Raw genomic sequence first — 17,365 nt, 5'->3', positions numbered from 1 at the left:
AGCATAAAAAAATTTAAAAAAAGGAGTATAATTTACTAAGAACTGCAATCACACATTTATAATGGACTAATTTGATGCTATGCAAACTATACCTAATAAGCTGTTTTTTTTTTTTAAATCAAGATTGAGTGATATCTTCAGCAGTGATGTCTCCATTCTTTTTAAAATTTTTATTAAAAATCTGAAAAATTGGGTTTCTGATCTACTGAAACATTCGGTGACTCTATAGTTGATAATTTACGCAAGAACACTTCAGAAGGATTATAGCCTCCCCCCCATTCACTGTCTTCAGCCCCTAAATGCAGACTGGACCAAAGTGGGCTTCTCCGTGGTGCCCGATCCCTGACTGGCTACTCATGCTACCCCTCCTCCCTTGGTCTAGCAGGTCAGCGACCCACCTCCCTCGGTCTAGCAGGCTGGTGTGCTGGGACATTCAGGTTTGTCCCCCACAAGGTCCAACCTGCAAAGACCTCTCCCCACAGGAGGGACCCCTGGAATACAGAGCCAGGGCTCCCCCTGGTGGTTGGGGAGCCCAGAGACAATCCCACGGGACCTGGGCCTTGTCCCTCCTTTCCCCAACTAGGATCCTAGCAATGTGACAGCTGACCAGTGTGATGCCCACAGTAGCCTTGACTGACAGAATGGAGGTCAGGGGACATGGGTGTCAAGCTCAGTAAGAATAAACAGAGTGCAGAGTAAGTATGTGTTCGCAAATCACCACCCTGTCCCCCCTCCTCACCCCCACCCCCCCCCCCACGCCAGCCAGAGTGAGCCACTTGGAAGAGGACGCATTTTACTTTCAGACACTAAATTTACAGGCTGACATTCTTGCAATTTAGTACTAACGTCCATGTATCACCAAAAATCTGACAAACTTCATAATCAGCAATGTCTTCTCACAACAGCCTCAGTTTCGGTCAGTTTTTTTCCCGATATTTTATATTTATAGGTACGTAAAATTAATAGATAATATAGAATAGAAAAGTCCAGTCATTAGCCCAACGTTTATACAAGAGAATTCTTAATGTCTTTCATTTGATTACTCTTGTTTTCCTTACCTACCTCTGCACTCAACGTAAGCTCATGAGGGGTGAACAGCATTCCCCCCACCCCCCCAGTTCACGTCTCCGCCAGCGCCCATCCGGGTTCCCTATTGCATTCAGTGTAGAAACAGTACAACTCAGTCTTCGTGTCCCCGGTAACCGCTAAAGTCCCCACCGACCTTCCCTGTGTTTGGACTCTGCTGCAGGGACCTTATGTACAAGTGCCAGGAGCAAATACACGAGACACTGAGTGATTGATGAGTTCAGAGATGTCCAGACACACTGATGCCAGGATCAGCATGGAGGAAAATCTCAAACTGAATATAACAGGAAATGATAGAAGGCTTTTAGGGTATCAGAGAAGAACAAGTTTTCTTGACCAGGACTCCAAAGTACACGAAGTAAATGGTCAAACAAAGTTTGACCACAAAACTGAGACTCTTTATTTAGTAAGTGCTTTAGACAAAGTTGAGACATTTGATAGATTAGCTGAGGCTCTTTATAACAGCTAAACCTCAGAAAGGATAATTATCTAAGAGACTTAAATTTGTACAACTCAACAGGTTGTACAATTGCTATAACAATTGCTATAATCTTAATTAATTTTGATAATTTAAAGTGCCTATCATTTTATCTTTTTTTTGCATTTGTAATACATTTGTAAGAATGTATTAAAATAATATTTGTATTATGCATATTTGTATTTACTTGTATTTGTAAGAGTATAAATCAGTGTTAATAGGAAATATAATAATAGCAATCTTGATTTGCCAGACACTCTCCTAAGTGTTCCACGTGTATTAAATTATTTAATCCTCACAAACCTGTGAGGTGTGGGCTGATTTCCCTTTTCGAAGACGAGGAAGCTGAGATTTAGCGCAATGAGAACCGGGCCCAGTCACACGGCCAGGAAAAGTGGGCCCGGCCGTGGGCAGCCTGGCTCCTCTGAGTGCTGTAGCCTCTGCCGCTGGCCTCCTTCCTGCTGCACCCAAAGGGCACGGACGGCCAAGTGTCCGAGGGACAGACTTTAGTGGGTGCCAGGTATAAACAGAGACCCTCAGCTTCCTCATCAGCGGCCCAGGGCAATAACCTGCTGAAACGATGTGATCCTGTTTGGTGGCCATCAGGTTGGTAAAAACTATGATGTCAGATAATAAGCACAGTATTTAGAGACAAGGTGTATGTGTATTTCCTGGCAGCCGCAACCCCGGGATGACGTTCCCAGGGAAACGCGACTCCCAGCATGCAGAGACCCTGAGGTGTGGGTGCCAGCCTCGCTGGTGACAGCCAGTATGCGCAGCAGGACAAGTGACTGTCACTGGCGGTGGAGGGATTCATGCAGTGGCTACAACCAGCGGCAGAAGGAGCAGCACAGAGGAGCAGTGAGCCTAGTGGACAGACAGATGGACAGACACAGATTGACGGGAATGCGATGCCGTTTATATAGATGTAAATACACATTATTCACAAGAAATTTCTGTAGTTTTCACAGGTATATAAGACACCAAACATATCAGTCAATCCTCTCATTTGAGGCCGGGGAAACGGGGGTCTTGCAAAGAGGAGCCCCTTACCTGAAACTCCCAAGCACACTGAGTACACAATTGGAAAAACAGCTTTCCTGCCTAGTATTTCCGGTTGTTCCACTCACTAAGCTGAGTATTTGCTGGAAGAGACCACTTACCTGGGCTCCACTACGTTGTAGAAGGTGTGGCTCATACCTGCAATGGCCAGCAGGGGGTGCTAGATGTCAGTATAAGTAACAAGCAAACTACCATAGATTTTATGCAGGAAGCTCCTTCTTGAAAATAGGAAGTAGAACAAGATCACAGATTACATTTGAAGCAACAGCTCATTGAGGACAAAAATTAATCCCTGAATCACAAACATCCAAGCAGGTTTCCTGGGGCACGTGCTTCCTTAACCTGAAGGTCTTGAAGTTAGTTCTTGCTGTGCTCTTAGCTAGACAATCTCAAGTATGTTACTTACTCCCCCTAAGCCTCTGTCTCATCTGCAGAATGGGATGAAGAACCCCTACTTTATGCAAGGAAGGAATCAAGATGTACAATGCTTGACATTTAAAAAAGTGTGGTTGTTATTATTTAATGCACCAATGATTTCTGTTATGACCTTCAGAAAATTAGTCTCCGGGCGCCTGGGTGGCTCAGTCGGTTAAGCGTCCAACTTCGCTCAGGTCATGATCTCGCTGTCCATGAGTTCAAGCCCTGCGTCGGGCTCTGTGCTGACTGCTCAGAGCCTGGAGCCTATTTCAGATTCTGTGTCTCCCTCTGTCTCTGACACTCCCCCGTTCATGCTCTGTCTCTCTCTGTCTCAAAAATAAATAAACGTTAAAAAAAAAAAAAGAAAGAAAATTAGTCTCTAACAAAAGGAAAGGAGGTATTAATTCACAAGTACTAGAAGAATTTCTGTTGTGTTCTGAGGTCCAGCACTGTTAAATGCATGACTGCTCTTCAAGAATAACTTATGTTCTGGGGGCGCCTGGGTGGCTCATTCAGTTAAGTGTCTGACTTTGGCACAGGTCATGATCTCACTGTCCGTGAGTTTGAGCCCCACGTCGGGCTCTGTGCTGACAGCTCAGAGCCTGGAGCCTGCTTCAGATTCTCTGTTTCCCTCGCTTTCTGCCCCTTTCCCGCTCGTGCTCTGTCTCTCTCTATCAAAAAAATGAATGAATGTTAAAAAAAAATAAAAAAAATAATAACTTATGCTCTTTGCTTATTGGCATGTGAGAGTAATTCTTGGGTTCTGCATTCTCTCTGAATTTTTCTTCATGACTCCATAGTCTTTATAATTAAAAGAAATTACATACATATATATGCAGTTGTATGTATAAGGAATGGAGGGTGTGACAGGTTTTGGAATTTCTTAGAGTAGGATTTGAATCAAGACTCCATTACTTATGTGACCCTAAGTAGTGAAACATTTTAAGATTCCAATAGCTGATTTGTCAAATGGGGTTGTTATAACTACCTTGACATGTTATGAGGAATAAATGCTTATAAGAATTACATTGTACTTAATTCAGGCTGATCGTATTTATTTATAAAGCAACCAACTTGGCCCAATCTCTGGCACTGAATTCCCCAATCCATGGGTTATCCTTCTTTGAATAGAGTACATCACATTCTACAAACTAAATTGTTCTCCCAAGAGAGTATTTGGCTGGAGGTTTGGGACAGACTTCATTAAACAGTAAGGCTGGTCATGGCCACAGTTCCTGAGACTTCAATTTGAGAAGTATTTGAACAAAAATGGTAACATTGAGAGAAACAGACTTTTGAATGCTGATAATGTGAAATAAAACTTGTTTAAATAAAAGAATAGAAGGCTGTAGATTTTCTCCCCCAAAGTAAGATTTTCCTGTCAGTGAAAATTTAGGAAATAGAGAAAGGAGGAAGAAAAATGTCACCCAATTTGTCACCACCCACACTGCTCACCTTTTATATTGAGACTCTTTCCACCTTGTTTTCCTGTGCAGATGTCCACCCCATTGTCACTCTCTTTTCCACTTAACACGTAATAAGCACAGCTGCCCTAGACACCTGCTGAGGGTCTGAATGATGGGCCTGGAATATTCTTTTAGCAGAGCATCTACTCAACACCTCACCATCTCAGCACAACCTCAAAGCCTGCATTTTGGGACACTTTAGCTTTGAATCCCGGTTATAGCTCAGCATGTCTGCCCTCCAGTTTTACCAGGAAGAGGAGCACGGGAGCTGGGTCTGGTCATGGGTGCTGCAGGACCCAGCCCTCCAGCCCAGCCAAGTCCCCTTAATTGATGTCCTCACTGCCCTCTCCCTCCAGGAGGTCAGGCTATAATTAGCATAACTATTTATCATATCTACCCAGGAGGCCCTGGTATACCTGGCATAACTGAAAGGGAAGCTTCATTTCAGTCGAAGTCAATGCTCCCTTTATCTCTCAAAATTTCATTTCAGACACATTCCTCAGCTGCCCCTTCAGGAGGCCCGCCTTTACCATTTCTGAGGATCTGACCCTGGAATCTCAGGACCTAGTCCCGCCCCCTGGTCCACACCCACTTGGGTCAACTCAGACTTCTGCCTTTGGCCACACACACACACACACACACACTCACACATATCCCTGTCTTCCACAACAATAATATTCCCTATAATTTTGCACTCTGGGGATCCCAGAAATCATCGATGGCACCCAGGCCAGTGTTGAGGTGAAACGCCCATCCCCAACATTTCCTGAGCATTGTCTATGCACCTGGGACAAGCTACACACTTTGCTCACATTTCCTGTTCAGTCTGCCTGCAAACGAACGAGGTCCCTTTTGACAGATGAAGAAAAGGAGGAGAAACAACTCGCCCACGACTGCACAGCTATCGTGTTACGTGAGGGCATTTACTCTTCTGATGCCACCTTGGGACAATGCTCCAGTGCCAGCTGGGGGGGGGGGGGTCGGTGCCTTTTAGGCGGGCATTGCTGCTCTGCTTGCCCCCATCGTCCCTGGGCAGGCCATTGCTCTGTGAGTGCCAAGTGGCCATTTGAGGCTTGGGATTTGTCTCCAGCCAGACCCGGCTGTCATCCCACCTGATTCACCTTAGGCATGCAGTCTTGGAAGAGATACTGAGCAGAAACCTATTAGTGCTCTGCTCAAGCAAAGTCGATGTCCAATCAAAAATTGCTATTATTAGTGGTGCTCTTATTGCACCAAAGTTCTTCAATGTTTCTTAGCACCCTGACCACTGGTGGTCCCTCTCCCCCTTGTGGTCAGACCTGTCCCTGCCCTCTGGCTCCTCCCTCCCCCCTCCCTCCCGCCTCTCTCTCACCAGTGCCTGCAGATGCCTCAGGGAAGCAGAGCTCAGACCCTAACCTGCCCTCTGCCACCTATCCAGTCAGTCTCCGTCCAGCAGGTGCAGCTGGGAGGTCACCCTGGGCTTCTCCCCACCAGCAGGGAAGCAGAACCATGCTGGGTCCCCTCGCCCTCCTGTGTGCCCTCCTGTTTCCAGGTAGGTCCCAACTCCTTCCCTGGTGCGGGGTGACCCTGGTGCGGGGTGAGCTGAGGCTCCTATCTTTCTCCGTCTCACCGTTGTCCCCCTTGCAGGTGGCGAGGCAGCGATCAGTCTGACTCAGCAGGCTGTGGTCGTGGGGCGTGTGGGCAGCTCGGCCACCCTGTCCTGCCAAGTCAGCACCTACGTCAGCTACATCCACTGGTACCTCCACCAGGAGGGGACTGCGCCCAAGAGGATCCTCATGCTGGACATGTCAAGGTTATATGTGCAGAGGTATGGGGGCTTGAAAGCGGACAAAATCGATGCCAAGAAAGGCAAGGAAAGCAACAGCTGTGAACTGTCAGTGAAGAAGCTGCAGAAGAGCGACGAGGGCGTGTACTACTGTGCTGCCTGGGAAGCTCACAGCCCTGCGCGCTGCTCTGCTCCCTGAGCAAAAAGTCTCGCTCTCCCAGGGCGCTCCAAGCCCGGACCTCCCAGGGTTGCTGGGTCCCTGGGGCTTCCTGGGGTCAACGGTCAGTACCCCTGACACTCACGCCCTCTCCGCGGGTCCACTGTGCATAACCCAGGAGGCTAAGGAGCCCCTGGTGGGCAGCCTGGTGCAGAACCAGGGAGCTGTCCAGTCTGGAGGCACTTTTTTTTTTTTTTTAATGTTTATTCTTGAGAGAAAGAAGGAGAGAGAGAGGGAGAGACACTGAGCATGATCGGGCGAGAGGCAGAGCAAGAGAGGGGCTCTGTGCTGACAGCAGAGACAGGCAGAGCTCGAACTCACCAACCATGAGATCATGATCTGAGCCAAGTGGGATGCTTAGCAACCTGAGCCACCCAGGCCCCCCACCCCCGGCGGCACTTTTCTAAAGATCTTCCAAGGAGGTGTTTCTGGAGCTTCTGGAGCAGGATTTGAGATGCTCAAGGCAGCAGCCACAAGCACCAGGCACCAGCCTCATGTGGCTACTGAGCACTAGAAATGTAGCCAGTGCACTAGTCCACGCTGCGATGGGCTGCTTGTGTAGCGTACAAATCATATTCTGGAGAGCATAAAAAAAAGATGCATGTTGAAATAAAACTTTGGGTATATTGCACTAAATAAAAATAGTCTTAAATTGCACTTGTTTCTTTAACTTTTTTTAATGCAGCAGTTTGCAAATTTTTAATTATTGCTTCAAATTGTGTGTCAAATACATTTATTTCTGTTGAATAGAACTGTGCTGGACTGGTGATTTAAGAATTTGACCATCTCCAATGAAGAATACGGGAATAAAATATCCTGCAAATAATTTCAAGGCCGAGAGACTCTCTAGGGATTCCGCACAAAATGGGTGCAAGCCAAGACTGAAAGGCAGCTCCTGACTCCAGTTTCTATGTTACCGCCCCCCCCCCACCGCTGGTTCCTGTGCAGAGAGAGAGAGATTCCTTGATCAGAAGCCTAGGAAACAGTGTGGCTGACTTTGCAGCACCCTCACCCATGCCTGGCCCTCACTCTCCTGCGGGGGAAATGATCCTCAGGGCAGGTGCATGCATCAGCCCTGGACGAGACCCCGGGCCTTCCACCTTCCCCTTCTCCTTGAAAGTGACTCCATATGGGATTTGGGGACCAGCTTCCCTGGACCTCTGTTCTCTCCTCTGTAAAGTGAGGAGGTTTAACTGCTACAGTTGTGTGACCAATTTCTGTATTAAAGCAAAATTATACCAAAAATATATCACTATGTTCACTAACTTCTAATAAAGCTAGTCAACCTCTTGACCAAAAGAAAAAAAAAAAGAAAAAAGAAAGAAGAGAAATTAAGGAAAAGAAAAGCTATTTACTGATTCTCCAGACCCAAACAGAAAGGCCCTGCTGTGTGGGGGGAAGATAAAGCTCTCTGAGGAGGTCTAGCTGAATTAAATGCATTTTCAATTGAAAATTCCAACTTTATGTGACATAATAGCATTGGCAAAAATGATTAATGAAAGGGAAGTCTAAATGATTGGAAGTTAATTGGTTTCTCAGATTTGCTAAATCTTCCTCCATCTCGATGAGCTTCTGTTTTTGTGGATGAAGATTTATATTTAAGACATGCCTGTCTGTGAAGGAGCCCAAACAACATCTGGACCCTCTACTGAAGTCCCGGGTCAAGGTTAAGGCCTCCAGCAAGTGCAGAAGTGTGTCTGTGCGTGGGGAGGGTTTGAGGGGGCAGAAAGTCACCTTCCCTCACTCTTGGGGGTGGTCCCCTCATTTGTCCTCTCCATTTCCTAATACAACTGAACCCTCTCATCTTGCTGCACCTTCTCAGTGCCTGATTCCACAGAGGGGTGACTCTGAGATCTGATTATTATCGTTTAGAGAGAAGTGAGATAAATATGAAGACACTCTCATGAGAAGTGATCCCAAGTCCATGTCAATCTCAGTTTTCCACGTGGATCCATTGTGCTTTTGATGTACAGCCTGAGAGGACAGTGGCCTTGTACAGGGAGGAAACATCCCCTTTGTGGAGGAAGAAACAAGTCTATGTTTGGAGTCATTTCCTCCTCCTGCTCTTCTCCTTTTGGCTAAGGTGAGCTTCACCCAGGGCACTTTGACCACACATAGTAAAGGCCAACCAGCTCTGCCTTAAGTAAAGATTATTCATTGCAAGGTTGTTTCAAGGCTGATTCATGAAAATACTAAAAATATCTTATTGGAGTATATAGGACTGAGTATACTAGGGCCTCTATCTCTGTTGAAGTGAGATTCATATTTTGAATATACTGATGGGCTCACATTATCTCAAGGGTAAAGGACTTTGCATAGATGGCTGCTTGAAAAATCCTGATGATTTGTGCTCAACTCATTCGTTTCATTCCTGAGGTGGGTGAGACGCAATGCTTTTGAATAATAGAAGCAACATTATAATTTCAAATTAATGCTGAATAAAGTCCAAGAACACCTCAAAAATCACAATTTTCCTACTTACAATATCCAATACCAACTGCTCACACCCACCAGTACTGTGGCAAAGTCATGTCTGTTACCTCAGAGTCATCTCCTAGAAATCGCACTTCTAAAGATTTCTAGGCCCAACTGGAACCCATCTTGACTATTTTTTTGGGTGCTTTTTATGGTTCACCCCCAGAATGGGTTCAGGGACACAGCCCCGGGTAGAGGAAAGGGCATAACTTTGGAGGGGTCACTGCTAAACATTGGGATCATGATAGTTTTTATGATGTCATTTCTATACCCTGATTTGTCACGTAGCAAACTTGCATTGCTTTTGAATTTTATTTTAAGATGTATTTTTGACAACAATTCACATGTTAATATTAAAAATCTTGCATATTACTGAACATGTAGACAGGACATGTGACATCCGATGGTTAGAAAGGCCTGAATCGGGCTGTGTCATGATCATTTTTGACCCCTCTTCTCGAACAACAACTTTTGCCTCTGTTACAAAACAAAATCCGGTTTTCTTTTCGGATCCCCACTGACTCCTTCTGCCTACTTAGACCAGGTCCGTTCTTGGAGAATCGGAGTAGGTACTTGGTCTGAGTGTGTCTTTTCCCTCGTGGAGGACAGACACCAAGTACAACAGACAGTGGCACAAATAGTCTTGTCATTAACGCTGTGCTGTAACTTCTTTGGTTTTCTTATGTCACTTTTATCCAGACGCAGAGGCAGGAGTGAGATGGTCCCAGCAGAAGCACACACACTGTCGCACACAACCCTGGTTTCCTTCAGCAACGTTCTTGGGCACTTTTACTGCCTGAAACACGATCTCCTAGCCTTCATGGAAGGTTGCTAGAAAATTGCCCTCACGTGTTCTTCATCTGGAGACTGAGAAGAAGATAGACTTTCAAGTAGGTCTCCGTGTGTCTCCACTTTGGGGGTACAGATTTCTCTCCCAGTAACAGCACAAGGGTGGATGTTGTGGGGTACTGAGTGTGGATTCTGTGAAACCTGTTTCCTCCCCAAGATCAACACGCCATGTTTCTCCCCCCCTGCTCTGTGCCCCAGTCCCCAGGGATTATGCTAATGGGCATCTTTGCTCTGATATGCATTGACTGTTGGTCAATGGAAGTTGAAGTTCAAAGAAGCATCACCATGTCCCCTGAGAGAAGCAGTTTTTTTGGGCATTAGATGGACGTCCAAGCCTTTGGATATAGGGTCCTGGGAGAGAAGAAATAAATGCCTCCCGTGGGTTAATTGGTATAAAAGGGAATGGCCACTTCCACTCGCACCTGTGTTTTCCTGCGCATAACCCTCTGTCTCTGGTGTAGATGGCACTATGTGTTGGCCCCTGCGAGGATGCAGACCCCCTTCAGGGAGGGAACCCTGAGCTCACTCTGCTCCCACCTCCCAGCCTCCTCCTGATGCTTCCACTGACTGCTTCTAAACAACAACCAGAGAATAAGGAAACCCACCCATGCGGTCCATGAGGGTCCACCTCGTAATGCCCAGGGCGAGGTAAAGAGAGGCGGACAGTCCATCTGGACTGGAGCAAAAGAATGAAATCAAGCAGACAGTCAGATAAGTGGGTTATATTTGCCTCCAAGTAAATAACACAAGTTGGAGACTCAGGAGATTTTATCTAGTTCCTTTCATTTCACTCTCCACAAAACCACCAAGGTCCCATCTCTAACAGAACAGGATATGATTTTCCAGTTGAGAAACGTAGCAGAGAGAAGCATGTAGATTATTTGTAATGCTGTCGTTCTTCAGTTAGATCAAGGATTCCAGGTATTTGTCGAGTTATGAAGTAAATGATCATCACCTAAGTAAAACAAAATTAATAACTTACAGAGATATCTGTGTAGATAAATGATTACAGTGCTTTTTGACACAATATTATGATGAATCCAAGTCTGTGTTCTTGACGTCCTTTAATAGAATAATCAATTGTACAGCAGTGAAACCATCCCAAATCTTATTAAAAGAGACCAGAAAATTGTCTTCCACCTTCACGATGTCAGCTACAACCCAGCCGCTCACCTTTGTTATAATTGATCTATCTTTTCTGTCCTTCCTTCCTCTTCTCCCTTGCCACCTTTAGGTCGACATATAATTGTTTCGATCACAAACTGACCCTTCCTATCTGCTACAGTTCTGTTGTCTTTTCTTTTAACTTCTAAATTGAAGTTACAGACTGATTACCAAAATCTGCAGTTATATTCCGAAAGTGGTAGAATTAGCATCTTTAGCCCATAGGTCAACATATTTCTTTGATTACTTTTCTTTGCTCGGCCAAGAAAAAGAATTGGGTTCTTTTTGAAAATTAACAAATATAATGTGATTCTGATAAGATTTTAATGACAGGTATTTTTTGCTGAGAACTCCTATGTCCTAGGCACAGTATTAAGCACTTTACATACTTGTTATGTGACGCCTCGTTATCAGAGGAGAGAGGAAAGGGAGTCTCATGGTTATCAATGTACCCACACAAATGTCACTAACCCTGCCCCAGGTGTCTGGGTTGACATAATTTCCTATTGACTTGCATTCCTGTTTGGAGACAGTGTATGTTGAAATGGTGTGATTATCTCAGAGAGAAGTTAGGTGCCCAGAGATTTTCAGTAATTGTGAAAAGCTCAATCTGAAGGTGCTGACAGTGAACAAATTTGAATTCATATCCACTTTGCTCCACTGGCTGCCAGATAAAGTGCTGGATGTTGGGTCTGTCCAGGAGCTCTTGTGATCATCATGAACATTCTTCAAATGCACTACTTTCAGGGAGGGAAAAATTGATTTTTAGAGAAGAAGAGAAATATTTCCAAACAGTCCAAGTTGTTTCAATGTATTGTTGGGTCACTTTGAACTCTCTTAGTGCTCTTAACTTTACAAGAACATACTCTGGCATTTGTGAGCAAATATGTGTTGTCCCAGACCTGCTGCCCCGCCCAGCAGGGCCTGGGGAGGAGAGTATGAGGGTCACTCATGAGGCCACGGTTAAGGAGTCACAGTGGGCACACATCTGGAAGACTTACTTTTTCAGACAGTTTGTCCTGGAACCCAGTCTGCTAGAAGAGTAAAAAAGGGTAAGAAAAATCACATATCTTCTTTGTTCTGTAAACTTGCTTTAGCAGAAAGTGTAATAGGTCAACTACATGGAGAGGACTTAAAACCTCGCAGTCAGAATTAAGTAAACAACCAAAATGTGCAATGAGGATGATATTTTGGAAATTTTTAGCTGGTAGAGTTTTCTTCTCAGACATGCATCGTGTCACTGGGAGTCCTTCCTCTGTTTAAGGAAAACCATGAGAATTAGTTCCATGAAAGTGAAGCTGTGCCCAAAACAAGCTCATTTTTTTCTGTTAAAGAGTTTTTTTTAATATTTATTTATTTATTTATTTCTAAGAGAGACAGAGAGAGAGTGTGTGCGTGTGTGCATGCGTGTGTGGGGTGGTGGTGGGCAGAGAGAGGGAGACACAGAATCTGATGCAGGCTCCAGGCTCCGAGCTGTCAGCCTGGAGCCTGACACAGGGCTCAAACCCACCAACTGTGAGATCATGACCTGAGCTGAAGTCGAAAGCTTAAGTGACTGAGCCACCCAGGCCTCCCCAAGCTCACTTTTCAAAATTAATCATGAGCTAGTGAGCTTGAAAGTCAGAATAAAATGAAAAAAAAAAATGGTTGTTTTTTTCCCCTATATTTCAAGTCTCTCATTTATAGATTTGTGGGTAAGCCTGGCAAACTGGGAACACAGAGTTTCACTAGAAGTTCTAGATGCAGAAAAGTGGGGGTGTTCAGTCGACCAAGTTCACATGCAGGTCAGAGAAGGGCTAGCACTCGGGGCTGGGATGTGATGTGATGTGTTAGGGAGACAGTAAGAGAATGTATTTTCTGGTTCCCTGTCTCTGGGGGTCTTATCCAAGGGAGGATAAAAACTTCCACAGAAACCCAAAGCACATGGAGGGAGAACTTGAGAACATCCGGCTGATGTCAAGCTTCTGGAACACGGCCTTGGAGGAACACCACCAACAGTGGAGACATCAGCACAGACCAGCCCAAACCAGCCCTGACTGTCCCCACAGGCTGCACAGGTAGGAGACCCAAACGCTTCTTAGCATCTCTGAGAGGGTCAGGGCTCCGAGAGGACCACAGGAGGCAGCAGCTGGGATCTGGATGAGAAGTGGCAGGTGGGAGCTTTGCATCCCAAGGCGTGCTGTGAGTCGGTAAGGGTGGGTTCGGGGCTGGTTACTGCACAGGACAATTCAGAGGGAGAGTCTGAATCCAGAGAACGGGGCCAAGGGCTGGAAGAGGGCAGCAGGGAGACTGTGAGAACTAACTCTCCTCCCGGGTGCAGTGATGGCAGCAGGAGGCAGGGAGACAGAAGGATGAGGAAGGGGACAAAGGAGACAGAACTAGCCTGAAAGGGGCTCTTCTAAACCAGAGGAAACTGTCTTCAGTTGGTAAGCTTAGTGCCTCCTCCAGCATCAGAAGGAGGAAGAGATGACACGTGTGAGTTCAGCAATGACGACGCTCCCGTCCCCTGCCACGCACCGGAGATGTAGCCTGGGTTTGCTCTAACCACTGCGCCCTGCTCAGCGTGCCTGCGTGAGGGGGCAGCGGGCACCAGTGGGGACCACAATCCATCCCGAGCCCTCCCTGCTCTGTACCCGGAGCAGGGCTGTGTAAGCCTGGAAAAAGTGCCTTTTTCTAATTTTCTGCCTAGCTTGTGCCGTGTTTTAATTAGTAAAAAGGAGGCTTCTGTGCTGTGGGAGACCCTGTTCAGGAGGAAGTAACTACATAGAGTGGTGTAGACAAGGTACAGAGTTTTCAAAACAACTTAGTCCATGAAGCTTCCTGAGCTGAAAAAGATAAACTAGTCTCCAAAAAGAATCATCCAAGAACCAGCGAAAATACTATTATTTGAATCTAGGAACCAAATTTTACCTTTCAGAGCCTTGAGAGAAACAGTCATAGGGAATGTGGTAAAACAACAACAACAACCACAAAAGCCTACATTTGCATAGACCCTGGTAACCCAAGGGGGTGCAGTGAGGGGAGGAGGTGAGCTGGAGCTTCTCCAGAACCTTCTTCTGCAGAGCAGAGATGCCAGCACCCACCCCAGGGATGGTGTGAGGTTATGAGATTAGAAATCCAAATGCTTAGCATGCAGCCCTGAGTAATTATCGGTAGTAATTATCAGCATTTCCTTTAATCTCACTTCTGTCTCCATTCCTTAGCAAAAAATATTTGAGATAATTAGTTAGAAAAATCTTCCTTGAGGCACTTTTAACAGTTTGTCTCTGCACAGGATATACCTGTGCCTACATCTGTGTCTCTATCTCTTTATTTTCATCTCTGTCTCTGTCTCTGTCTCCATCTCTGTCTCTGTCCCCATCTCTGTCTCTGACTCCATCACTATCTACATAGCCAAGTCTCTGTCTTTATCATCTAGGTGTGTTTACACTGACTCCTGTCTACCTAACTGTCTGGAAATGGACTGATGGGATGTTGTTGCCACAACCCGACGAATATTCTCCAGACAGATCAGAAACCTCAGAAATTGCATTGCAAGGTGGCCTAGGTTTGACCCACAATTTCCTTCCCTGACACCAGCCGTCACACACCTTACACTGATCTGAGCTTCTGGCCATCAGGGTTCTCAGGTTCCACCTTGTGCTTTGAGGCAAAGCCTGGGTAGACACATGGCCACTTACCAGCAACCACCTGTCACTTTTCTCTGAGCGAATGAGTTCGTTCCTATATCTGTTCAGATTATGTGAGAACCTTAAGAAATTACTTAATGCCTCCTCTGGATATTTTGAGGAAAAGTCTGTTTTATGTGCTCTCTCTCTCTGTCTCTCTGTCTCCCTGTCTCTGTCTCTCTTTCTGGTTAGTAGCCAACATGACAACCAGAAGTATCTCTATCCACAGGAGGAACAAAGGATAAATACATTTACGTGCAGTACTCAGCATGCATCCGCCACCTTAGCCATATCGGTACCAACAAAAATGAACCAGGTTCTGGAGCATCTGATAAAACTTGGCCTCTTGTAACACTGGCTGAGAGGAGTTGGATGAGAACAATAAACTGGCAGCACTGAGACACCCTGTCTCCTCCACTGTGATTCTTTTTTACAAAGTCCACAGAACAGAGTAGATGGAGCCACGGACAAATGGGTACAAAGTATGAGAGGAGCCAGGAAGTCGGCCCCAAGTCCTCTCTTCAGTTCTGGTCCTTTTGCACATGGGCAACCTCAGCCCCCATCCCAGCCTCAGCCTCAGCCCCGCCCCGTGCTCCCTGACAGGTACCTCAGTTCTAGAATCAAGAGGAAAAGAAGCAGACGGCCACCAGGTGCACCTGCAGGATGGCAGCCTCCTGCACCAGCTTCCCATTGCCTCCTGATGACAGCCGCTGTCTGGTCTTGTGGAGAACAGCCGAGTGCGTCAGGGACCCTCAGCAATTCGTCCTGAGGTTTCCAGGGAGTCTGGGTGACACAGGCCGCATGACGAGGGGACTGGGATGGAGGGAGGGCAGGCAACTGCAGTCCCAGACAGGACTCGAGGGCCAGGTGCTGTGCCACACGAAGGCAGACGGAGGCTGGTGCTGCTGGGATACAAGTGCCCGGAGGAGCACCCTTGTGTGTGGTTCTGTGACATCGCCAGGGTCTGCGCGTGCCTGGTCGGTAATGCAGCCTCGGTACCCACTCGCTGAACGGATGTGTGAATAGATGAATCTTAGGGAGCAGTACTGAGCAAGCACATTCAGGGTACTTCCTGTGATGAATCCTCAACCGTGCATTCTAGAGCCTTGAGAGACATACATACACACAGACACGTACATACCTGTGTGCACATACATGTAGGCACATTATTATTACAGAGTGTAATCTATTATTACAGAGTGTAATGTAATCTATTATGTTCTCATAAGTGTATGTGGAAGAAATAAAGTCTGCTGTTTAAGAACATGGGTTCCAGATACAGATCCTCTGCTGTAAATTACTGTTCTGCCACTTACTCATATCAGACCTTTGGTCAAATGCCTTGTATGTCAAAAGCCTCCTTAGCTTTGCGCAGTGGCAGTATCGTAGCCAATGAGGTTTATCTGAGGCACGATTATTGCTAATTGAAAACTTTTCCCAAAAGCCTCCTTTTTCCCATCTGAAAGATCGGAAATAATAATAAATAAATAATAAATAAATAAATTATAAAAGCACCCCGTTAGTAGGCTTTGTGAGGATGAAATGAGAGGATTAAATGAGCATATTTGTAGCAAAGTGCCCCTCACATAAGAATAATTCAGTATTGTGAGCAGTTTTATGAGACATAAGAAAATGAAATACCTATTTTTTCCCAAAAGTTTTAAAATAATGAATTGAAAGATAAATTTTGCCTTTGTTTTCTTCCCTGTTTGAAATAACTAATGAAGACAAGACACATTTTCCAGGAATGTGTCTGAAGTGGTGATTCATCCCCCTTCTTGGTTCCTGACATCTGAACCCTTCTGCTGTGTCCAAGGAATCCCCACCTTATGTGCCTTGGTGAAACAATGAATTCATTCTCACCATTGGAAGGAGACCTTCCAAGTACGGTTTCTCAGTATTCCTTAGGTAAATTCAGCTGAAAGTGTGGTCTCCCCCAATTAGACACACTCCTTACAACTGCCACCCTTTCACACACACACACATGCACTCACATAGGGACACATGTACACACGAGCACACACGGGCACACGCATGCACACACACACCCGTGCACACACACAGGGTCCGTAAGGAAACACCCAGCAGTGATGACGGTGCAGGGAACCTCGCTCCAGAATGACCATGGCTGCCTTCTCTTCTCCTTCCCAGGACACACTGTCTTGCTGAGGAAGAATCAGTCCTCTTAGTTGTAGGCCATTGCCTTCTGGTCTACCCCTCTCTACCTCCTCAACATGAAACTGCCTGGTGTTGATCACTTCAGAAATGGCAGTTATTGGAAAGCAGGGAAGATGGGCCAGTTGCCTCAGGAGGAAAACCCAGCCATCTTGGCTTCTTCCTTTCTATTTTTCTCAGGAGGATGCAAGCTGGAGTTCGCATCGCCTCCACATGGTATGTGACAGGGCGACACGTAAGTTTTAGGTGGAAATGCTTCAAGTTTTAATGCACACAAACATTTAGAGAAAACCGTATGAAAATCATAAAAGCAAGCAAACACTTAGGTGAAGAAAGGTCGGAGGAAACAAGGAATGTGGAGAAGAAATGCGGAAAACTGAAGTGCTAATAATGTTTGACTAATTTTCCAGGTTCCTACGTAAGAATGGTCATGAAAGCATTTTCACCATGGAAGTTTGGGGCAAATACTCATGGTTGGCCGTATGGAATGTTAAATTTGAGAAACGATAGCAGTACTAATAAGAGCTAATCATTACCAAACTT

General features: G+C 45.8%; 1 protein-coding gene and 1 non-coding gene across 3 annotated transcripts in view; both read left to right on the top strand.

The window, feature by feature from the left end:
- Positions 1-5,713: 5,713 nt before the first annotated feature.
- LOC106980647 (uncharacterized) overlaps positions 5,714-17,365 on the top strand; it is a 31,445-nt gene continuing 19,793 nt past the window's right edge. Inside the window, exons 1-2 of one of the 2 annotated variants that reach the window (XM_053218648.1) lie at positions 5,714-6,040; positions 6,136-6,441. In XM_053218648.1, coding sequence (XP_053074623.1) covers positions 5,755-6,040; positions 6,136-6,441 — 592 coding nt within the window. In that variant the 5' untranslated portion in view covers positions 5,714-5,754. The remainder of the gene's footprint in view (positions 6,041-6,135; positions 6,442-17,365) is intronic. The other variant, XM_053218647.1, reaches the window with a different exon arrangement.
- On the top strand, positions 16,011-16,154 carry LOC113603082 (U4 spliceosomal RNA). The gene has a single exon (XR_003424642.1). It is a non-coding gene; the product is annotated as a U4 spliceosomal RNA (small nuclear RNA).

The sequence above is a fragment of the Acinonyx jubatus genome, chromosome A2 (genome assembly GCF_027475565.1).
Source record: "Acinonyx jubatus isolate Ajub_Pintada_27869175 chromosome A2, VMU_Ajub_asm_v1.0, whole genome shotgun sequence".
NCBI classification, from domain to species: domain Eukaryota; kingdom Metazoa; phylum Chordata; class Mammalia; order Carnivora; family Felidae; genus Acinonyx; species Acinonyx jubatus.
Note: the sequence above shows the minus strand (reverse complement) of the source record. Positions and strands in the feature narration are given on the sequence as shown.